The sequence below is a fragment of the Pristis pectinata genome, chromosome 28 (genome assembly GCF_009764475.1).
Source record: "Pristis pectinata isolate sPriPec2 chromosome 28, sPriPec2.1.pri, whole genome shotgun sequence".
In the NCBI taxonomy this organism is placed as follows: domain Eukaryota; kingdom Metazoa; phylum Chordata; class Chondrichthyes; order Rhinopristiformes; family Pristidae; genus Pristis; species Pristis pectinata.
Genome location: NC_067432.1, coordinates 7,547,000 through 7,571,639, shown reverse-complemented (window position 1 = coordinate 7,571,639; position 24,640 = coordinate 7,547,000). Strand labels below are relative to the sequence as shown.

At 42.3% G+C, this 24,640-nt stretch overlaps 1 protein-coding gene across 1 annotated transcript in view; it reads left to right on the top strand.

Moving 5' to 3' along the window:
• The window catches only part of LOC127583868 (A-kinase anchor protein 13-like), a 407,302-nt gene that overhangs the window by 220,675 nt on the left and 161,987 nt on the right, over positions 1 to 24,640 (top strand). Inside the window, 1 exon segment of the mRNA XM_052040262.1 lies at positions 23,881 to 23,947. Within this exon segment, the coding sequence (XP_051896222.1) occupies positions 23,881 to 23,947 (67 nt within the window).

Here is a 24,640-nt window from a genome sequence, read left to right as displayed (position 1 = left end):
CAAAGGTGCTGCTAAATTAATGAGCCACTGTAAATTACTCTATAGTGTAAGTGAGTGGCAAAAGGATTGAAGGGAATTTGACAAGCCTGTGAGAGAGAAGTTGCAGGGGTACAGGGAAATGAGGAGAGGGGGAATGGGACTCATGGCATTGCTCCGTAGGAGCAAGCATGGTCCCAATGATCTGAATGGCCTCCCGGTTTGTCTTTATAAGATGGGATATTGATGGAGTGAATGGGTAAATGGAATTCAAGCAGACAATCAGGAGCTCGGCTTTGTTGAATCTAAGGTGGATGGAAGTGTGTGATGTCAAAACGTTGAGAGTCTCAAATCATAGAACATAGAACATTACAGCATAGTACAGGCCCCTTCGGCCCACAATGTTGTGCTGACATTTTATCCTGCTCTAATATTTATCCCTCCCGCATAGCCCTCCATTTTTCTATCGTTCATGTGGCTATCTAAGAGTTTCTTAAATGTCCCTAATGTATCTGCCCCCACAACCTCTGCCGGCAGTGCGTTCCATGCACCCACCACTCTGTGTAAAAAAAAAACTTACCTCTGACCAAATCATGGGAAGTGACGGACAATGAGGAGTCAATGGCTCATTAAAGTCTCATGGCGGTGTGGTGAAAATAATCGTTAAGGTTCATTGAATGCTGACCTTTACAAGTAGAAAGCAGTGGGGTAGAAGTAGTGGTACAGCAATACAGTGCCCTGCCAGACCATCAGGAAGGATACTCTGGCCTGAGATCAAGTGCAACTTGCATTTGCTAGATAAATACCTGGGCTTTTAGGTTTAAATTACAAAGGGAAATGACAAGAAGTATGATTGTATTCCCTTGAGTTTAGTCAAGGAGTAAATTGATTGAAGCCTGTGCAAGATATGAAGTGGAATTAATAAAGACAATGAGGAGGAACTATTTCCATTGTTGGGGGAGTCCAGGACATGGGAAGATGATCTAAACACCTACAGCCAGGTATTGGAGGATTGAAATCAGGAAACACTCCTCCATTCAGAGAGTCTGAGGAGTTTAGTAGTCTCTTCAAAGCAATTAGTTCACCTTCTTATGAACGTGTATAGTGGCCACTGGCTAAATCACCTTGAAATAACTACTTAGCATATGCACATGGTTCACCGGCAAAGATTTCTACAAGATTTCAGATTGCCTATAGATACTCGAAGGAGCAAAGTAGTTCGCTGGCCCTCTGCGGAGGATTTGCATGCAAGTAAGCCTCCCCTGCCCCCTGCCCCCTTCCCCCTCTCCTCTCCTCTCCTCTCCCCCACTTCCCTTTCTCCTTCTACTCTCCCCCTCCCCCCTACTATGTTTGCTCTGCCCTTTTGGTAGCTCTGACCCTCTTGCTCTGCCCTCATGCTCACTCTGACCCCTGACCCTGCCCCTTCTCTGGTTAAGGTAGTGTGTGGTTTACCTGTAAGAGGTCAGTTAAACTGCGCTGAGGTAGCTGATTGGATTGAGGTGATGAGAGGAGTGGAATGAGTGTAGTCAATAAGTCAGGGCTGGACATTTAAAAACAAAAGGTCATAGTTTGTGATTGTTTCAACATTTGCTGGACCGTGAGTCTAGGAGCAGGGTGGCTGCCCTGCCTGTGGTGGAATTGACCTGCTTTTCTCCTCTGCCCTGTGTAAGTAAGCTAAATAGCAAGAAATTGGGGAATTTTGGGACAAGGAAGGGGCAGGGGATACCAACTCACCTTGGCTTGGATTGTTCAGACAACTGCTGCTGCTTCCCTGAAAATGCTACGTGTGGTATTGGAAGAAACAAGTCTAGAAGAAAAGATGTTACTGAGGCTGGTGTGTCACAAGGCCCATTTAATCTCATCAGCTGAGATATGTATTTATTGAAGAAGTCAGCCACCATTTTAAAGACATGCGGTGTATTTGAAGTTAATGGAGCGACCACAGACCGTCCAGTGTGATTAGGGAAACTATTACGTAAATTAAATGCAGGTGGGGAAGATAGGACTTAAGTCTTAACATGTGTCAGAAATGAGTGTGGAGTTTTCAAAAAAGATCAGACATTTCTTGTTTATCTGGAAAATGTTAAAAGTTCATTGCGGCACCAAATATTTAGTATTTTAGTATTTTTAAATCTGTGACAGAGTACTCCTGAAAATAAATCCGTTATCCAATTTTGTACAGACCATGCCTCTGTAGATTTTGCATTGACTCATGAAGTAACTCTGTGTGATTGAAGCAAATGCAGTAAAGTTTCAGATGTTTTTGCAGTGAATTGCCTGAAAATGTAGGAGCCAATTTTAGGCTTCGTTGCTCCCCATGGATTTTGTAAATGCAAGTTGTTCCCACTGCTGCTATGGTCATGCCTCTGCAGATGGCCAAGTTTCCTTCATCTTGCCACAGCCCTCTTTGAGTCATATAGCGCGGAAACAGGCCCTTCGGCCCAACCAGTCCATGCTGACCAAGATGCCTACCTAAGCTAGTCCCATTTGCCTGCGTTTGGCCCATATCCCTCTAAACCTTTCCTATCCGTGTCCCTGTCCAAATGCCTTTTAAATGTTGTTAGTGTACCTGCCTCAGCCACTTCCTCTGGCAGCTCAATCCATTTACAGACTACCCTCTGGGTGAAAAAGTTGCCCCTCAGCTTTCTATTAAACCTCTCCACTCTCACCTTAAGCCCACACCTTCTAGTTCTTGGTTCCCCAACCCTGGGGGAGAAAGACAGTGCACGTTCATCCTATCTATGCCCCTCATGACTTTATGCACCCATGTAAGATCATCCCGCATTCTCCTACGCTCCAATGAATAAAATCCTAGCCTGCTCGACCTCTCTATAACTCAGTCCCATGAGTCCTGGCAACATCCCTGTAAATCTCACTGCACTCCTTCCAGCTTAATGGCATCTTTCCTATTAGCAGGGTAACCAAAACTGAACACTATACTCCAAATGTGGCCTCACCAAAGTATTCTGCAACTGCAACATAATATAACATCCCAACTTCAATACTCAATGCCCTGACTGATGAAGGCCAGCGTGCCAAATGCCTTCCTCACCACCCTGTCTACCTGTGACACCACTTTCAGGGAACCATGTGTCGTCTCGGAATTAAGTTCCCACTTCTGTCCGCTGTAAAGTAACACAGTGCCACGAGGTCGATTTGATAAAACGCATTTATTAGCAGTGCACCGCTAAGGAGAGGTCTCTTCACTCATTAAGAGTCGCTTCCCGAGGTCTCCTCGTACAGACAGAAATTTATACAGATGTTGTCACGCACACTTAATGCATGCGGCACCGTGAGTTTTGGTCAAGCCACAGAGATCTCGAGACAGACATTGCACCTATTGTCCAGCATAATTGAGTTATAATCAAGAAATTCAAAGACAGGTATCACTCCGCATTGTTTAGGACAAGCTTCCCACTCGGTTTATTGCACCCAGTACTCCTATTGTCTAGCATAACGGGACTGAAACCAAGGTTCTGGACACAGTAATTAACACCTTATCCATTGAGTCAGCAGATTGCATGCTCTTGCTTGCGAGGTATTTTTTCTATCAGCTATAGGTATGGTTACAGTTTTTAACCGTTTACTTCTTCACATGTACTGGTAGTCTAAGGTCCCTCTGTTCTACAACACACCCCAGGGCCTTACTGTTCACTGTGAAAAGCTACTTCTTTTTACTTGAACCCCTTCGTTTGATCTTTTCACTTCTATCAAAGCCACTCTGTTCACCCACCCGCAAACCCACTGCGAAGCTGAGTCCTGATGCAGGGTCTCGACCCAAAATATCGGCCATCGCTTTGCTACTGCAATGCTGCCTGACCTGCTGAGTTCTTCCAACAGTTTATTGTTTGGTCCTGATTCTAGCATCTGAGTTTCTTTCTTTTTCAATCTTTTTATTAATTTTCAGATTAATACATATAACATCAGTAATTATACACGTAATACAAAGCGATCAGGAGGACAATCATGACATATATAGTCATAAAGAATAAAAAATATATTCTAGGCCCCATGGTTTCTTGGTAAACGAATATATTACAAAAAAAAGTCAAAAGGAGAAAGAAAAGGATTTATTATATTTTTAAAAAAACCAAATCGGAAAAAAAAATTGTAAGTAATAAAACGAAACAAACAAAAAAATTTCAAAAGGAAAAAAAAACTGGACTGATATTTCTCGATGAACAAAGAGCATTATTATGTCGTCAACTCCGCTCCTCTAAATTCAAAGATTATTGAAAAGGGATTTATATCATATGAAAATATTGAATAAATGGACTCCAAACTTCCTCAAATTTAAGCGAAGGATCAACAGTGCCACTCCTAATTTTTTCTAAGTTTAAACATGCTATAGTTTGAGAAAACCATTGAAAAGTGGTGGGGGGTATTGGATCCTTCCATTTAAACAAAATGGATCGCTTGGCCATTAATGTGACAAAGGCAATCATACGACGAGCAGCAGCAGATAGGTGGCCAGATTCCATCATTGGTAACCCAAAAATTGCAGTGATTGGGTGAGGAGGTAAATCAATATTCAATACAGTTGAAATAATGTTAAAAATGTCCTTCCAATATTTTTCCAAAAGATGACAGGACCACAACGTACGTGTCAGGGAAGCCACCTCCGAATTACATCTGTCACATATAGGATTTATATGGTGATAAAAATGGGCTAACTTGTCCTTCGACATATGGGTCCTGTGAACCACCTTAAATTGTATCAGTGTCTGGCACACATTGAAGATGTATTAACTAATTGAAGAATTTTCCTCCATGTCTCTGTGGTTAAAAGTATCTGAAGTTCTCCTTCCCATTCATTCTTAATTTTATCAAGTGTCTCTGGACGTATTTTCATAATTAGATCATAAATTATTGCTATCAAGCCTTTCTGATAGGGATTATAGCCTAAAATTTTTTCCATAATTTCAATTTTATATGGAGTCAGAAAAGAAGGCATAGTAACTTATAAAAAATTTCTAATCTGTAAGTATCGAAAAAAGTGTGATTTAGGCAAATTGTATTTATTAGACAACTGTTCAAAAGATAAAAAAAGTTATCAATAAATAGATCACGAAAACATGTCATTCCCTTCATTTTCCATAAAGAAAAAGCTAAGTCGATTCTGGATGGTTGAAAGAAAAAATTAGATTGAATGGGGCTTGATTAGTTAAATTTATTCAATCCAAAAAATTTATGGAATTGAAACCCTATTCGTATTGTATGTTTAACTATTGGGTTAGTCATATGTTTACTCAATTTAGTAAGTGCAAAAGGGACTGAGACTCCTAAAATAGAAACTAAGGAAAATCCCTGCACTGATTCATACTCAAGGTATACCCATTTGGGACATTGAATTACATCTAAATCTTGTGCCCAAAAATATCTGATATTAATTGCCCAGTAATATAATCTAAGGTTAGGCAAAGCCATGCCACCATCCTTTTTTAATTTTTGTAAATATTTCTTACTTAACCTTGGGTTTTTATTCTGCCATATATATGAAAGAATTTTAGAATCAATAGTGTCAAAAAAAGATTTTGGGATGAAAGTTGGAATCACCTAAAATAGATATAGAAATTTTGGTAAAATAGTCATCTTAACCGCATTAATTCGGCCTATCAATGATGGAGATAATGGGGACCATTTCGTAAATAATTGTTTAACGTGATCAATTAAAGGTAACAAGTTAACTTTAAACAGGTCCTTATGCTTCTCGGTAATTTTAACACCCAAATGCGTAAAATGGTCTGTTACTAATCTAAATGGTAATTACCTGTAAATTGGGGTTTGCATATTTAATGGAAATAGCATCTGAGTTTCTCGTGTGTCCACTCCAAAGCTTGTTGACCATATTCAAGATGTGTTCCTGCGTCGAAAGCTTCACATAACCGCAAGTTTTAGTGACAATCAAAATGTATTGGTTTATTATTGTCACTTGTGCCAAGGTACAGTGAAAAACTTGTCTTGCACGCCGATCATACAGGTCAATTCATTACACAGTGCAGTTACATTGAGTTAGTACAGAGTGCATTGAGGTAGTACAGGTAAAAACCATAACAGTACAGAGTATGGTGTCACAGCTACAGATAAGGTGCAAGGTCACAACAAGGTAGATCGTGAGGTCAGAGTCCATCTCATCATATAAGGGAACAGTTCAATAGTCTTATCACAGTGGGGTAGAAGTTGTCCTTGAGTCTGGTGATATGTGCCCTCAAGCTCCTGTATCTTCTACCTGATGGAAGAGCAGAGAATGACCTGGGTGGGTGGGGTCTTTGATTATGCTGGCTGCTTCGCCAAGACAGCAAGAGGTAAAGATAGAGTCCAAGGAGGGGAGGCTGGTTTCCGTGACATGCTGGGTTGTGTCCACAACTCTCTGCAGTTTCTTGATAACCTTCCTGGCATAGGGTATCTCATCTCAGGGGTGGTTAGTACCACAATTTTTTTACCTGCACTTGTCAGCTTCAACGGATTTCCTCTGTGACAATTCAGACTTCCAGCAAAGGAGTTGGCAACCTTAGTAGTTAATGTGTTCAACCGTACATCTCCTTAACCAATGATATTTATGAATTGAGAAATAAAACAATGACTTTAAAAATCAATTTTAAAAAAACTGCAGGTGCTGGAGATCTGAAATAAAAACAGAAAATGCTGGAAACACTCAGAAGATCAGGCAGCAACTGTGGAAAGAGAAGCAAGTTGACATTTTGGGTCTGGGAACCTTTGGCAGAACTGTGCATGTGAACTGTTTCTCTTTCCACTAATGCTATCTGATCTGCTGAGTGTTATCAGCATTTTATGTTTTTGGAGTATCGACATTGTCAGTCTGCAGACTATTGTCAATTGTATCTATGGTTCTATTGTTTCGTGTAACCAGCATCGTAGAACAAGAGAAACTGAAAACACTGGCACATGAAGGACAAATTGCAATCTGTCTAAAGAAATTTGCACTGAAGTCTGTGTAAACAGTCTATTCCTACAGATGATATCTCCATAATGCAACCTCAAAAGATTCCTTTGTGTGCTGTGTAGTACTTGGAAGAACTGGGGGTGGGGGGGTGCGAGGAATGACGGTTATGCAGCTGGGATTTCTACACTGGTGTAATTATATTGGCTGATGGGCCAATTTGAATAATTTTGGCAAATGCAAGCCTTTGTCCTTTCGCCAGTGGTTCTGGAATGTGAGCATTGTCCTGCAGAAGACTTGAGTCTTTTCACAATCATCATCACTTTGGCACAAGATAAATACAGAAGGGATTGTGACGCACTTTGTGCTGGAGATTAAGTGCTGTAGAATTTATTTTGTTGATAATGAGTCTCTAGTGATGGGCACACTAATTCTGCAACTAAAGGAGAAAAGTAAAAGGATGTGGCTTTCTTGGTTCTGAGAGCAACTGTCTTGGTCTGTACACACCTCAAGGCTCTTGTTCTGTTATTCTCACTAAATCAGTGCACCCTCTTCTCGTTACTACCATCGGGGAGGAGGTACAGGAGCCTGAACACCCACACTCAATGATTCAGAAACAGCTTTTTCACAAACAGACTTCTGAATGGTCCATGAACACTACCTCGTTATTCCTTTTGTTTTTGTACTATTTATTGATTTTTGTAATTTATAGTAATTTTACATCTTTGCACTGTACTGCTGCCGCAAAACAACAAATTTCATGTCATATAAGTCAGTGATAATATATCTGATACTGAGTGTGTCTTGGGTCTTGCACAATATGGCTGAATAGGTGTCAGTCTCTATGGTCCAAGCAATCCTTATTCCAGCCATTTCATCCAATGCCCATCAAATCATTCCTCTAATTGTTTCATCCATGGTATTATCCAGGTATTCCTTGCATCCACTTTTGCCAGAAACCACAACTGTTCTGTGATATCAGGTTTCACAATAAAACTTGCTTTCTCCTGAATTCCCTGTCAGATTTATCAGTGATCAGCTTTATACCCCCTAGTTCTGGTATCAGCCATCATCACTACCTATCTAAACTTTTCATAATTTTAAAGATCTTCATCAGGTCATCCCACAGTTTTTTGGAGAAAAGACCCCCAGTCTATTCAATTTTTCCTGATTCATGTGCAACCTCACAATTCTGGTGTCTCTTGTAAATCTTTTTTGCACCTTCTCAGTGTTCGTACTTAATCATAAACAATGTTAACACAACTTCGCTGCTATTTTGCCCCTGTGCAAGTGATCATGTGACTTGTATCTGCTTTTTGTTTATAGCATTATTAACTGTGATTGCAATTTTTATCTTTATTGTTTTGTGCTCTGTACTCAGCACACCCCCACCCCCTAGCCAATCTCTCTGATTCAAGTACTCATTCCCATAAGGTGTGGGGCATTTGGCCCATCAAGTCTGCTCTGCCATTCAATCATGGCTGTTTTTTTTTCTCAACCCCATTCTCCCATCTTCTCCCCGTAACCTGTAACCCTTAACCCCCTTACCAATCAAGAACCTATCAATCTCTGCCTTACATACATGAATTCCACAGATTCACCACTCTCTGGTTGAGGAAGGAGTACATCCCCTCCATAGTCTTCCTACCAAAATGTTCTGCCTCTCATTTATCTATTATTGAATTTTGTTTGGTGGAGCACTGACCTGGTACACCATTTTGTTTGACCATAGCTGCTCTTGTTAAATCAGCATGTTGCATTGAAGCATTAAAGCAGACTTCATAAAGTACTTGAATTCCACCTTATTATAGTTCTTCAGAAGTACTTGCAAATTTACATTTCTTGTGCATCATCTTTAAGGACAGATTTAACGCTTTAATTTCCTTGAGTAGTTTTGTTCCATTGCTGTAATTGCTCTTTTAACTAAGCCTCATACTCTGTTCCTTGTTTAAGTCCTGGGGAGGGAGTGAACAGTCTCCAGTGTTTAAGGCATTGTGCCTTGTTACTTCTGAATAAAGTGGCTGTTACAACTGGATGCGTTTATGGGAGGGAAAAGGAAGTGGAGAGAAAGAGAGTGTTTTATCCCAGGGAGACTGAGAGGCACAGACGCAGGAAGCAGCTATGTGGCAGTGTGCGTAAAAAAAAAACCCCAGCTGATCTGAATGAGACCATTGACAGGAATGAGCAATCCATCAGCTCGCACAGAGTCACCGTGGTGTTACTTGTAAGGGAAGAGAAAGCGAAGAAAAAACTGCTGCCTGTTATTTTCAGTTCAACTTGGAAATCATTTTGAGAGGTTTTTTTCCAACTCCTTTTGACAATTGCTGCCTTTTTGTGCAGGCGCGTGTGTGTGTGTCTTTCCTTGTGTTTGGTTTTGAAAGGAGGGCGTTTATCCAGTGGTCTCAGCTGTGAGCGCTCCTTCCTGCACTTCAACAGTAATTCGGAGGATATCGGCAACACACACACAGGTGTGAGGGATTCTCGGTGCCTCTGGTTCCTATGTCCCATAAACTGCAGTCTGGACTCCACATTGTGGATTTTGTCTTCTTTTGCATTTCTCCTTCAAAATGTATGAACGACATAAAAGGAGGTACAGCCTGTCTGGCATCTCAAAGCACAGCAGAGGTGTTGATGTTGTGCTTCTCAAGGTATGTTGGATTTTGCAGGCTACATCTATGAATACATAATGAGCAAAAAAGATCTTTGTTAAATGTGTGAACCAGCCTTTCTCTGGCAATTTTTGTGTTCTTGGAGGTGGAAAGTCTCAGAATTCAGTCTGGGAATTTGTTCCAACTGAACTTTATTCAGTTTTGGAATTGGCTTGTTTTCTGACAAATCAGATGGAAAATGAAATAAAGCCAAGTGACTTCATGTGTTCTATTTCTCTGCAAACAACCACATTAGAGCGTGGATGTTTACTTTAGTGCAGAGGGGCAAGGAGTGGACAATCTTTCTCATTAGCTTTGAGCTTTCAATGACGGGTCTGAATAGTAACTAGCTAAGTCAAATAACCATGTTTGTGCTGTGACTGAAATATTGTCCATCTCACCGATGCTGGAGTCGATTGCAATTCCACTATCATATTTGGTGCACAAATGAACGGTTGTGTAGACAATGATGATTGTGCCCAGATTCGACTTCAAGTTGCTGCCTAGTCCCTGGATGGGAAACTTCTCCATATTTGTGCAGAACGGTCCTGGTCTATAGATTGGTGTTTCTGATTGGAAGTTGTGGAGACGTTTGTTCATTAGTGGTTGTTTGTGTACTACTTCCTTTCGCAGAAGTTCTCTCAACAGTTATAGTCAAGATATAGCAAGTTTGCCCACTTTTATAAATCATGCCTTCCTTCCCAGGAGTAAAAGGGACATAGTGGCTTATCACAGGATATGGTGAAGTTACGAGTATCTAGAGTTGTTGACCATTGATCTGCAAAGGGATCTTGATTCCCACTATGTGCATGAAACAGCATGATCATCGTAAACACCCACCAAATTCGCCATAGCCACTCAGAGAGGGTAGCCACTGGCCTAACCCATTCTGGCTTACAAATGACTACACACCCACAGCAATGTGCTGGACTCCTATCTTTTGAAGTGGGTTTTCAAGCAGGGGCAATTAGGGATGGACAATGAATGCTGCCCTTGTCTATGACACCTATGTCCTGTGAATGGATGAATAAAAACCTGTCAAAGGTCTCAAAGCACATTAAGTGCACTTAATCAGTTTGAAATGAGTGTTGTCGCTTAAATGCTGGAGTCATTTTATCAGCAGGAAGATTCATGAAATGAATTGCTGTGTATTTTTTTCCCTCTGGTTATGGTTGATGGAGGAACATTGGCAGGGATCCAACTGTTCCCATTTGAAGGCTTTCACTCTTTCAGAGCAGATGGTGTTTTAATTAAAATCTTTAAATCAACGAGAAAAGGATGTACTACATATGATTTCAATTTTATTTCTAGAATGTTGAAGGAAAAGAAAGTAAATTCGGTCCTCTATCTTTGAATTATGGTGGAGAAATGGTCACTTCTGCAAACCCTCTGCCTTTGTTTGTACTCTGTCCAGCCCGTTCTGCTGACTTCAGTGGAGCTGAATGTCTGGTGATTGCGACCGGCAGCCCACACTCCCACATGCATTTTGCACAAGTAACCAGAGTTAAATTTCTCACCATGTTGCTTTGGTTAGAATACGTGACTTCATAGAGGAAGAGTCGGGCAGTCATTGAAGGGGATTGCGAAATTAGTTGGGTGCACGAAAAATTTAAATTTGGAACAGTTTCTGCTTTGTCTCCTTGTGTGATTTTCCCCTTTCCAGAAGGGAACACCTGCTGACATGACCGCAGTCCAACACGCCCGATGCACGTGGCAATGTGCCCAGATGGTCCCCTTTCTGGAGGTGACATTTTCCAAGGACCTCTCTAAACAGTGACACTCTGTTACAAATTCCCACTTGCCCCTCCCCTAGCCTTCAATCCAACAAAACAATGCTATGATTGTAGAAAATGTATGTTTTTAATCTCATCTGTCACAAAAAGCTCAATATTAGTAGGTCAATGTTTATAGAATCTGTGAGATGATGTGCTTGCAGCAGATCCTGGGTTATTTTTAACTCTTTAAAAAAAATACTGGTTTGGCAACAACTGGTGTATTGTGTTCAGTTGTGAATGTCCCAGTGTGTGGGTGCAGAAAAGGTGTGTCAGAATGGTTCCAAGGATGAGGCATTGCAACTCCAAGGTTAGACTGAAGAAGCTGGGCGGCTTCTATGAGTAGAGGAGGAGGAGATCTCTCTGGGAGGAGATTTGACAGAGGTGTACAAGATCAATAGTGGTTTAGGTAAGGTGATTAAATGAATGGTTCAAGGGCCTGTATAAGGAGAGATCAGATTTAAATTGAAAGGCAAAAGACATAGTGGGGGAAGCAAAGGAAACTTCGTGGAGCCAGCAATAATGACCTGGGGCTGAGTGGATCGAGCTTTCAAAAAGACATTGTAAGGGCTCCTAAGGAAACGTATTAGCAGGACTGCAGAGCAAGAGAAAGGAATGAGATGGAATAGATTGCTCTACAGGATCTAGAATGGACTTAGAATAGGCTGAATAACCTTCTGCACAAAAGCAATTCTGATTCTCTGAAATTTGGAATAAACAGTAATCTGGCCCATGGACACCCTTACTTTGCTCTCATGGAGCTTTTAGCAATACTTTTGGTTTGAAATGCAGTGGCTATTTGATGGGCTAACAACAGTTGCTATTTACAAAGGCTGTTCCAATGGGTAGCAACAAGATTAAAAAAATCAGCACATCAGTGCAACAAAGGAAAGTTTTGGTCAAGACGAGTTGCCCCCTTCCCCAACATTCTCATTCAGGTACTTCCCAATAAAGCTGCCTCTGTTTACATAAGAGCACAAAGAATAGGATTAGGAGAGGGGTCTTTTCCCAATCAACTGCTCCCAAAGACAATGATGATGTATCTTTAGCCTCCATTCCACTTCCTTGCCTAATCTCCGCAGTCCAAAAATGTATCTCCAGATCCTCCGCTAGTTACGACAGAGTTCCGTTCCTCTGAACTGTTTGTAACCCAAACGGTTTGCAGGTTGTAAGTGTGACCGCAAACCAAGTCCTCACGCGGCAGAAGATGTCTGCAGCCCTGCAGCAGCTGGTAAATCCATCCCGCCGGTCTCCCAAACACTCCTTCGTGTGTACGGGCTGTATGTAAGTCAGGTTTTCATAAGCTGGGGAGGAGCTGTGAAACCTGAGCATCCACAGCTGGGGCAGAACTCTTTAGAGTCATGATTCTCAAGAAATTTCTCCTCATTTCTGTCTTCTGTCTGACCCCTTTCTCTGAAACCATGCCCCCAGCTCTAGCAATTACCGGGGAATCATTCACAAAGCATTTACTCTGTCAAGCCCCTTCAGAATCTTGTATATTTAAGTGAGGTCATTTCTCGTTCTTCAATACTCGAAAGATTATGCACCCAGAGGGAAACCCTCATCCTACCAATCGATCTAACCATTGATTTCACAGATCTGGTGTTGTTTCAAAGTATGAATTTGTCCTCAATAGATGTACAGACTTTCCAAATCATGTCTTGAGCATAGAAATGGGAAAGTCAATGTTGGTGGATATTTACAAGACAAGGCAGGGAATGTACAGTATGCCTATCAGCATCTGGTGACAGAATGGTGAGTTAAGGGGCTATGACTTCCCTTGTGAAGACCACCTATTTGCACGTCAGCTAAATTTCTCAGGTTCAGAGGTTGAATATTTAGCTGCTATCTTTCAGTTTATTGCATATCGAGCTCAAATGAGAAAGAGGGCTATTTTTCCAATGGACATTTATCTACGACTTCTGAAGAAAAGAAGGGTTTGCACGTTAAATGCTACCTTTGCAGTTTTGGGCTCACCCAGGGTACTTCATGGATAATCTCTTCATGTGTAGTATTTTATTATTTTTATTTGCACACGAGGTCAGATCATGTACCACCTCATTTTTAGACACTATTCATGCAAAATTTAGATTTACCTGGAATAGATGATGCCCACAATCATCTCTGGGCGAAATCACACCAATTGTGAAATTAGACCAGACTTTTGTATGTGCAATCTGTAAGCATCACTGACCTGTACCCCACATTAGGTGTGCACTGATTGTAAATACCAAAACCAATGTGCCCATTTCCACCCATTTCATCACAAGTTGCTGAAAGCTTCACACTACAATCATTGCCTTGGTAGAACCAGGCCTACATTACACCAGGAGTGATGATTGGACACCTTCCAAGGTTCCTCAGACACCTTCCAAGGTTCTCAAGTGACCGCTAATGGAGTTTGCTTCTCTAGTTAGCTTCTGGGACAATTGATTAATGCCAGCCTTATTACTGACACCACTGGAAACATTTCACTGCTGGAGATGTTATGGCAATGGCTGGCTAAGGTCGGGGACCTCGGGACAGGAGGCAAAGATGTGCCCATAAACAAAGAGCTTATTCCAAGAGAACCTCTACAAATGCCTTATGCACTAGATCCTTGGACCACTCTGATGAGCAATGCATTCACAAGTTCAGGTTTGGATTAGGTAACCTCACTATTGACTTGCTCTGGTCAGCCTGAGTAAATCACAGCAGGGAAAAACTTTCCCCTCGTGTTTTTGTTTTCAAGTGTCGGTGTGGGAGGGGGGGAGACATGGGATTCACTCCTGGGAGTTAGAAGTAACCAGGATTAACTTCTTAACAGCACAGAGTAGGCTCAAGGATGCCCATCTGTTGATGTTGCACAGTAGATCTGTAGAAACTGGAGGTATGGTAGCATTGCAGTATTACTGGTTTTGTGGTCCACAAATCAGAAATAATGATACAGAGACATGAGTCCCTGGATTTTTCATTGGGGAATTTAAATTTGGGTAATGTTAAGATAAGATAAGACATTTTTTATTAGTCATTGAAACACACAGTGAAATACATCTTTTGCGTAGAGTGTTCTGGGGGCAGCCCGCAAGTGTCGCCACGCTTCCGGCGCCAACATAGCATGCCCACAACTTCCTAACCTGTACGTCTTTGGAATGTGGGAGGAAACCGGAGCACCCGGAGGAAACCCACGCAGACACAGGGGAGAACGTACAAACTCCTTACAGACAGTGGCCGAATTTGAACCCGGGTTGCTGGTGCTGTAAAGCATTACGCTAACCGCTACGCTACCGAAGTATTAAGTAAGTATTAACAGGAAAAATGAGCATCAGTAATGGGAGACACAAGGGTCTCGGCCTGAAATGTTGACTGTCCATTTCCCTCCACAGATGCTTCCCAACCTGCTGAGTTCCTTCAGCATCTTGTTTGTTGCTCCAGTTTCTAGCATCTGCAGTTTCATGTGCTTCTACCTTCTGTATTTTTTTTAAGAACGGTTTAATTAATATTGTTTAGGGAAAACAATCCTTACTCCATCTAGTCTATACGTACATCCAGACTCTCATCAATATGATTAGCACTGCTCTCTGAAATGACTGAGCAATTGAGGGCTTATTTGTTCAGTAATTGCTGGCCTTGCTATAGCAATGTCCAAATTGTGTGAATGAGGGAGACGTGATGAATTACAAGTTCTGATTTCTCAAAGTCCATTGATGGTGGGAACAGTCCATTGATGTTCATTTTTCCCTCAACCCCAATTCAATGCTTGTGGAATTTCTGGCTCAGCATGTCAAACTCAAGATACAAACTAAATAGAAAATGTTGAGGGATGTAACCAGGACTGGAGGGCTTGGGTAATAAGGAGAGGCTGGATAGGCCAGGACTTTCTTCCCTGGAGCGTAGGAGGCTGAGGGGGTGACATCACAGTGGTTCATAAAATCATGAGGGGCACAGAGAAGGTGAATGGCCACAGTCTTTTTTTCCCAAGGTAGGGGAGTCCAAAACTAGAGGGCACAGGTTAAAGTGAGAGGGGAAAGGTTTAAAAGGGACCTGAGGGGCAACCTTTTCACACATGGAACAAGCTGCCACAGGTAGTAGTAGAAGTGGGTAGAATTGTGACATTTAAAAGGCATATGGACAGATACCTGGATAGGAAAGGTTTAGAGGGATATGGGCCAAACACAGGCAAATGGGACTAGCTCAGTTGAGCAACTTGGTCGGCATAGATGAGTTGAGCCGAAGGTCCTGGTTTTCCGCTGTGTAACTCTGACCCTATGACTGTGGTGTTTATTCTGCTCCAAGTAGCCATGGGTGTAGTGAAAGTAATGTAGCAGCATTTAGGATAAGCCTTGCATTAAACAGTTAAACAACTCCAAAGCAAACTATTATGCCCTAATTGTCAATTCACTACCAATTTAAGTTTACCAAGGGTCAGTTTCAACTTTGCAACCAAAAAGCAAAGGTAAATGTGAAGACAAAAGAGCTGGCAGCTCTCGGTGGGTCAGTCAACATCTGCAGAAACAGGGTGCTCTCTATTTTAGGACTGCACCATATTCCGAACCGTAGATAGAATTGCAAAGTGAAGATGTCTGCTGCCTTCTGTTCAACATCCTGCAGAAACTCTTCAAAGATATTCGGTTGGGTGTCATGAGGCTTTGCCAAAGCTGTTGTCAGTCAGGCAGATGCTATAGGTTACATCTGTACAAACACTGGTCAGGTACATTGCACAGAGGATAAAGGCCACCCTATCACTGGCAGCACTTGTTTAGAAGAAAATTCTCAGGCACTGATTCATTGGCTTGACATTCTGTTGGAAACATTCCTGGTTTTTATAGAAACTGTTGAGACATTTGTTTTGAGTTCAGAACAGATTTTTCAAACTCGGCTCCTGAAGACTCTAAGGTTCCAAGTTGTTCCGTGAGGACATCAGATTTGTTTGTGAAGTGGTTGTCATGTTATTTCTAATACTGAATGTTTCCATCAGGAAGGGGACTACTTTGCGTTCGAAGCCCTGGTACAGGCCAACCCCCACGTTACGCCCATCCGGGTAACCCCCACGTTACGCCCAGCCTTTACAGAATTCACAAATCATTACCCAACAACTTGAGACACAGAAAAAAGTTCACGATCATGGGATGTATGTGGAAAAGAAAGTAAATGAAGCAACACAGTTTTTTTTCAACGTACATTTCTTGAAGCACGCGCGTATGAAGCGGCTTCGCGTTACGGAGAATTGGGGTTTGGATGGCTTTCCAGGAATGAATCCCCCTGTAACGTGGGGGTCACCTGTACAATCTCTGCAAGTGAGGAGTCCTGGGAATTGCCTGGGCAGGAGTTACCATCGCGCAAAATCAGAAATCTACTAATTTAGCCTTGTAGTTGAATGGTGACCGTTGAGAGAAAATAGTGAGAAATGATGATTAATTTCATCTCTCACGTATATCACTGGCATGCATTTATATGGTGACCAACATATTTTGCAAACCAAGGCAGAACAAGCCCTTTGATTCAGGCTACACACATTCTAAATTTCTTGATCCAATGTCTGTGGTGTAAACATGATCAGTGCAGAATTAGAGGGACTGGAACATGTGCTGAGAAGAAACTTCTTTGCCCAGAGGTTTTTGAATCCTGGGCATTCCTTGTACCTGTGGACTTGTGCTAGCTCACCTACTGAATGCACAGGACTGAGGTCAGTACATTTTGGGGCTAAGGGAATCGAGAGGAAGAGAAGTAAATGAGCCAGAGTGGCAGAGCGGCTTGGAGGAGCTGTACGGGCTGCTAGTTCCTTCGTTTTAACGTGTACAAAACAGTAGGGTGTGACCTCACCTGCCATTGGTTCCCCTGTGGAGGTTTCTCTGTTATTGATGAGAATGAGCAGTGAATAGTACGAGCTATTTAGCCATTGAAGTGCATCACAGTTTTAGCTAACCAGGTATCACTCTAACATCATAACACCCTTCAATGAGATTGAAAGCCATGCCCAATTTGGTGCTATTTTGAAATGTATTGTTGGAAGGTTCTTGATTTAGTACATCAAGTGGGAAGATTTTATCGAGGATCGAACAGTGGAAAATGACAAATGTTGGAAGTCTGAAATAAAAGCAAAAAAAGCTGGATATACTCAGCAGGTCGGGCTGAAGTGCAATTCTGCTTCTGTCCACAGGTTTAGGCTGAAGGGCCTGTATCTGTGCTGTATTGCCCTGTGACTCTCTACGACTCTAGATGCTGCCTGATGTGCTCATTATATCAGAAGATATAATGAGCACAAAATAGCAGGAGTAGGCCACTCGGCCCCTCGAGCCTTGCCCTGCCATTTAATATGATAATCGTTGATCTTCTTGCCTTGTCTCTTCTGCGCCAGTTCCCCAGAGCCCGCAATTCAAGAGATTCACCAACTTGCATTTTCTGTTTTGATTTTGTATTGGAAAATGTTTTTTGTAGCTCTAATAGTATTCAGTAACAACGTCCAACTCCAGGGCAAATGAACACCTTCTTTGACTTCTCATCTCGTGAATTACTGGAAACATTTTTTTCGAATTATTCTGATATTGAGAATGATATTTTGTGAAGATATTTTAGGATTTTTTTTCCTATTCTTCACTTGAGTAAATATAACATCGCCACACTGTAGAAAGAATGTGATTAAGTGTGACGCAGAACAGATTCACAAGGACGTTGCTGAGACTGGAGGGCTTGAGTTATAGGGACAGACTGCGAAGGCTGGGACCGTTTTGCCTGGAGTGTAGGAGGCTGAGGTTTATAAAATCATGGGAGGCACAGGTAAGATAGATTGTCAGTCTTTGTCGCAGGATAGGGGAGTCCAAAATAGGGCATGGGTTTAAGATGGAGGGGGAAAGATTTAAAGGGGTCTTGAGAGGCAAATTTTTCGCACACAGGGTGATGGGTCTGTGGAACGAGCTAGCAGAGAAAGTGGTAGATGCGGGTACAATTACAATGTTAAAAGTCATTTGGACAGGTTCATGGTTAGGAAAGGTTTAGCAGGATATGGGCCAAATGCCAGCAAATAGGACTAACTCAGGAAGACACCTTGGTCAGCATGCAAGAGTTGGGTCAAAGGGCTTGTTTCTGTGCTGTGTAACTGTATGACTCTTTGAGTGTAATCTTCACAATTTGAAATGCTTGTGAGTTTTCTCTGGTCTCTGGAGTTCTCTTTCAACTAAGATCTTTTTGGATGTGCCATGAAGCCCAACTCTTTGACTAAGATTCTGGACATCAAATCTAATGCTGTCTAATGTGGTTCCATGCCAGATTTTATTTGATAACACTTCTGTGAAACAGCTTGGAACGTTTACCAAGTTAAAGATGTATAAATGCAAGTTGCTTCGTGTATTGAGGAAGAGCAGACTTGTCGATTGTCTTCTCACATGAGACATTAAACCAAAGTTTTTACTCTGTCTCTTCGTGGTTCGGATGACTACTAAAGATCCCTTACCATTATTTATTAAATTCAGCTACTACATTGTCTGCTTGAAGAACAACTCAAAGAACTAATTCAAATTAAGCATTTGGATCTTGTTATCTGAAATCTACTTCTTAATTGGCTGGGTTAGGGTCCTCCTTCAAAGGCTTCAGGCCCTTTTTGCAGCAGCAGCACAGTACATTATAAGAAGAGGGCAAACATAAGTTAACATAAACTTAAATTACCATAAATTATGCATCACTTAGACGTGCGCAAAATAAACAACGACACTCGTGCAAGGTTGAGAGAGGGAAAAATAAAAGTCCAAGGCAGTACACATTTCTTCAGCAGCTCCATCCAATACGTTCAGGACCAGCTGTTGATTCTCCCCCAATTCCCACCCAAGCTCCTCCTGCATCTGCTAACGTCTGATTCCTTCACTTCTGAGTGCAAGTGAATTTCGAAAGTAACAGAGCCACAAAGTTGTGGAGTTCCCTATCTCCTTGAATCTTGCCTTGCAAAAGAGCCAGCAAGCCACAGGGTTTGTCTTTGTCAAAAGGCCTGAGAGATGGGAGAGGAAAAGTGAGAGAGATTAACAGTTGACTGAGACGGTGATTCCCATCCTGGACTGTGGGATACCGTTGAGTGAGTGAGGGTGCCAGAAATAATCGGGGGGCTGTGAGGCTTTTATAATATCAAGTGATTTTAATTAGAAAGGTCACAAAATGGGGAAAAGTAAATAAAAGTACATTTGGCACACCAGCTGGCCTGGCTTGAAGGGTTGCTAGTGGTCCCAGAGGATTCCCAGGATGGCCACAGAGAGCAGTCCATGATGTTAACAAACTATAATGCAATGGCACGTTTTACAAACGGGGCTTGTTACGATTGGGAGTCACTGGTGTACGACTAAGCAACAATGGGAAGAAAAAACAGGAAGAAGGGAAACGGATAATCTTGATAACTGTAGACTGGTGAATCTCACGTCAGTGGTAGGGAAGTTACTGGAGAGGATTCTGAGGGATAGGATGTATAAGCATTTGGAAAACCAGAGCCTAACTGGGGATAGTCTGCATGGCTTTGTGCAGGGCAAGTTGTGCCTTGCTAACTTGATTGAGTTTTTTGACAAGGTGATGAGGGTGACTGATGAATGTAGAGCTGTGGATGTTGTTTGCATGGATTTTAGTAAGGCATTTGACAAGGTCCCTCATGGGAGGCTCACCCAGAAGATTAAGATGCATGCGATCCATGGTGAATTGACCATTTGGATTCAAACTGGCTTGCCTGGAGAAGACAGAGGGTAGTGGTGGACGGGACTTATTCTAGCTGAAGGTCTGTGACTAGTGGTGTTCCTCAGAGATCTGTACTGGGACCTCTGCTGTTTGTGATGTTATATAGATGACCTGGATGAAAATGTACATGGGTGAGTTAGTAAGTTCGCAGATGAAACGAAGATTGGTGGTGTTGTGGGATAGCGTAGAAGACTGGCAAAGGATACAGCGTGATATAGATCAGTTGCAGATATGGGCGGAGAAATGGCAGATGGAGTTCAACCCGGCCAAATGTCAAACGTTGCACTTTGGAAGATCAAATGTAAAGAGAGAGTACACTGCTAATGGCAAGACCCTTAACAGTGTTGATGAGTAGAGCGATCTTGGGGTCCAAGTTCATAGCTCCCTGAAAGTGGCTACACAGGTTGATAGGACAGTAGAGAAGGCATATGGCATGCTTGCCTTCGTTAGTTGAGGCATTGAGTTCAGGAGTGAGAAAGTTATGCTGCAGCATTATAAAACTTTAGTTAGGCCGCATCTGGAGCATTGCATTCAGTTCTGGTCGCCCCATTATAGGAAGCGTGGAGGCTTTGGAGAGGGTGCAGAAGAGGTTTACCAAGATGGTGCCTGGATTAGAGGGCATGTGCTATGAGGAGAGGTTGGACAAACTTGGGTTGTTCTCTCTGGAGCGGTGGAGGCTGAGGGGAGATGTGAGAGGTTTATGAGACTGAGAGGCATAGATAGAGTAGACAGCCAGTATCTTTTACCCAGGGTTGAAATGTCTAATATCAGAGGATATGCATTTAAGGTGATAAGGGGGTAAATTCAAAGGAGATGTGCGGGGCAAGTTTTTACACAAAATGGTGGAATGCGCTGCCTGGGGTGGTGGCGGAGGCAAATATGATAGGGGGGTTCAAGAAGCTCTTAGGCAAATGAATGTGGGGGAAATGGTAGGAAGTGGACATTGTGTAGGCAGAAGGGATTAGTTTACTTGGGCATTTTATTACTAATGTAATTGGTTCAGCACAACATTGTGGGCTGAAGGGCCTGTTCCTGTGCTGTAATGTTCTAAATTGAGAATCTCAGTCCCATGATAGAATGTAGGAAGGATATGATTGCGCTGGAGAGGTGATTTACCAGGGCCTTGCCTGGACTGGAGGACTTGAGTGATGGGGAGGGATTGAATAGGCTGGAGTTCCCTAAAGCAAAGGAGGCTGAGGAATGACCTGAGCGAGGTCTATAAAGTTATGAGGGGCATTGGTGGGGCAGATGGTCAGAATCTTTCTCCCTTGGTTAGGGTTATTAAAAATAAAAGTGCATTGCTTTAAGGTGAGAGGAAGGAGATTTAAAAGGGATCAAGAGTTTTTTTTTTACACAGAAAATGGTTCATAACTGGAACTCTCTGCCAGAGGAGGTGGGCGAGACATTTCGAATAAGCAAGGCTTAGAAAGCTGTGGGCCTAATGTGGGAAAATGGGATTTGAGTAGGAGGTCAGCATGGGTGTGGTGGGCCAAAGGGCCTGCTTCTGTGCTGCACAACTCTGTGATTCTGAGATTTGGGAGGTGATTCAATGAGACTTCATTCCAACTTGGTGAGAGTTCAGAGAGGAGGGGACAGATGGGTTATTGGTATTGGTTTATTATTGTCACTTGTACCGAGGTACAGTGAAAAACTTGTCTTGCAAACTGATCGTACAGGTCAATTCATTACACAGTGCAGTTACATTGGGTTAAGTACAGAGTGCATTGATGTAGTACAGGTAAAAACAATAACAGTACAGAGTAAAGTGTCACAGCTACAGAGAGAGTGCAGTGCAATAAGGTGCAAGGTCACAACAAGGTTGATCGTGAGGTCAGAGTCCATCTCATTGTATAAGGGAACCATTCAATAGTCTTATCATAGTGGGGTAGAAGCTGTCCTTAAGCCTGGTGGTACGTATCTTCTACCTGATCATTGTCACCTTATCATGTCTTAGGTGTTCTCAAAACTCTCAGCCAATTAGACTGGAGTGGTTGTTAAATCTGCACAATAGATGCAGAGTTGGGTATAAAAACAATGCATTTTGCGTTCTGGGCCTGCATTTTGGGACATGGATCAATGTTTTCCCACATCCTTACCAATTAAGGACTTTGTACAGCACAGAGCGATGCAGTTGGCAAATACTGTGAACCGGTGCTGTTCTTGAAGCCCAGGCTTCAGTGAGGTAGCCCAGGCTGATGCAGCTGCTGGGAGATGTTGTGGGAGGACTTCAGGGACTTGAAAGCTTGCAGCTGAAGTCTGGAAACTTGTGCTCAGTTCCAGCTCTCTGGTCTGCTGGAGGGATGTGTGCACTCATTGTCGATGGTGTTTATTTTTTCATTCTCCCCAAGATTTCAAAAAAATTTAAAAGGCAGGAGGATAAAATAAAACCTCCTGACTGGAAATCTGGATTTAAAAATAAAATTTGATTTATCAGAGCTCTGGTGCAGAGCCACGCCCAAAGTATGAGGCCATCTGTCTCCATTTGGTGGTGATTGTATGTGTCTTTCAGAATTTCCCATAGCTGCTCATGTTATTTTTAGGTCTTTTTGCTGCTGTATTTTGTTAAAACTGCTACTAACTTTTGCAAAGCCAGCTCCCACAATCTGCAACATGACAATGACCAGAACTTTATTTTTCCAACGTCAAGTGAGGTATAAATGTTGGACAGGACATCTGAAATAACTCTGCTCCTGGTTATAAAAGTGCAATGGGATCATTTACATCCACATGAGAGTATAGAGATGGCCTTAATTTTGATATCTTGTTCAAAAAATCGCATCTTCAACAGTTAGGCACTCCCCCAGTAGTGCATTGGAGTATCAACCAGGATCTTTGTCAACAACCACTTAGAATAGGACTTGACTTCCAACCTCCAGAGTTTAAGGCAAGAGTCCTACCATCTGACCAATAGCCTAGGCACTGATCAACTCGATGCACACCAGGTTTTAGAACATAGAACAGTACAGCACAGGAACAGGCCCTTTGGCCCACTATGTTATGCCAAACTAATCAAACTGGTAATTAAATGCCAAACTAATCCCTATCGTATTTAAGATAAGATATCTTTATTAGTCACGTGTACATGGAAGCACACAGTGAAATGCATCTTTTTACGTAGAGTGTTCTGGGGGCAGCCCGCAAGTGTCGCCACACTTCCGGCGCAAAAAATAACACGCCCACAACTTCCTAACCCGTATGTCTTTGGAATGTGGGAGGAAACCAGAGCACCCGGAGGAAACCCACGCAGACACAGGAAGAACATACAAGCTCCTTAGGGACAGTGGCCGGAATCGAACCCGGGTCGCTGGCGCTGTAATAGCGTCACGCTAACCACTACACTACCGTGCCTGCCCGGTATTTTCCTCCACCACCACCCCTGGCAGCACATTCCAGGCACCCACGACTTAGATTTGTTTCTTAAAGGTTGTAAGCTCTTGAGTTCTTTATAATTTTAAAAAGATGCAAATACAAAACTAATTTTGCAAAAACTTTTGTTGCTTTGGATATTGGTCCGACTGTAGCTTGCATTGGTAGCTGATTTGGCTACATGAGCGATCACTATGTCATGTTTAGAAGTGGATCGAAGAAGCTAATACCAGTAATGATTCATTTGAAACCACTGTCAGAAAAACTCATCAGATTCTCTGTGCCTTCCAGGGATAGAGATCTTCTCTGCTGACCCAATCTGGTGTATAAGTACCCCTTGATGCAAAGCATTGTGGTTTACTCTTAACTGCTTTCCAAAATAACTCAGAAAGCCACTCACTTCAAGGGAAATTGGGGCAAGGCTATAAATGCCTGCCTTGCCAGTTACGCCCACATTCCAAAATAGAAAAATGAGATAACATATTCTCTCAAAGAGAGGTTTTTGGTCTGACGCTCTGGTTTTACATTTCAGATTAGCCGAGAGAACTGGTGTCCTACTCCCACACTGGTCCAACCAAAGCAGAGTCCCGAAACAGCTGGTAAGTAAACGTCCACTCATGACACCTTTCACCAATTTGGAATGTGGCAGGAATAGGATGATGATTGAATTCTGAAATCAGTTTTGCTGGTGATGAAAGTTCGTGAACAATTGCAGCTATTAATGGTTCGTTAATGATGTAGAAGTAAATTGGAATCTGCAAGATAACGAAAAATCAAAAATAAACTAGAGATGCTGGAAATCTAAAATTAAAAATGCAACGTGCTAGAAAAACTCAGGTGGTCAGGCTGCACGTGTGGGAAGAGAAACAGAGTTAATGTTTCAAGTTGTAAAACCTTCATCAGAATTGGGAAGGACACTAAAGATACTTGTTAAGACGCAGGGAGGGTAGGGGAGAGGGGATATCTGATGGAGTAAAACCAGGGTGACCATGGGCTTAAGCTGTGAACAACCTTATCTGGTTAATGAGTGAATGGGAGCGGTCAGAGGATGAGAACATAGACAAAAGAATGTGGGAGTTGTGAAATTCAGAGCAGGAGGATGTGCCTGGCAGGTCAGGCTAGGCATGTCCTCCACTCCCAGAAAAAAACAAGGGAGAAAGAAAACAAGCTGAACTGGTATCACAGATGGATGACTGATAAAGACAGAGAAATCAAGTTGCTTGAAGTTGCAGAATTCAATATTGAGTCCAGAAGGCTGCAACGTGCCCAGACAGAAGTGCTGCTCCTCAAGC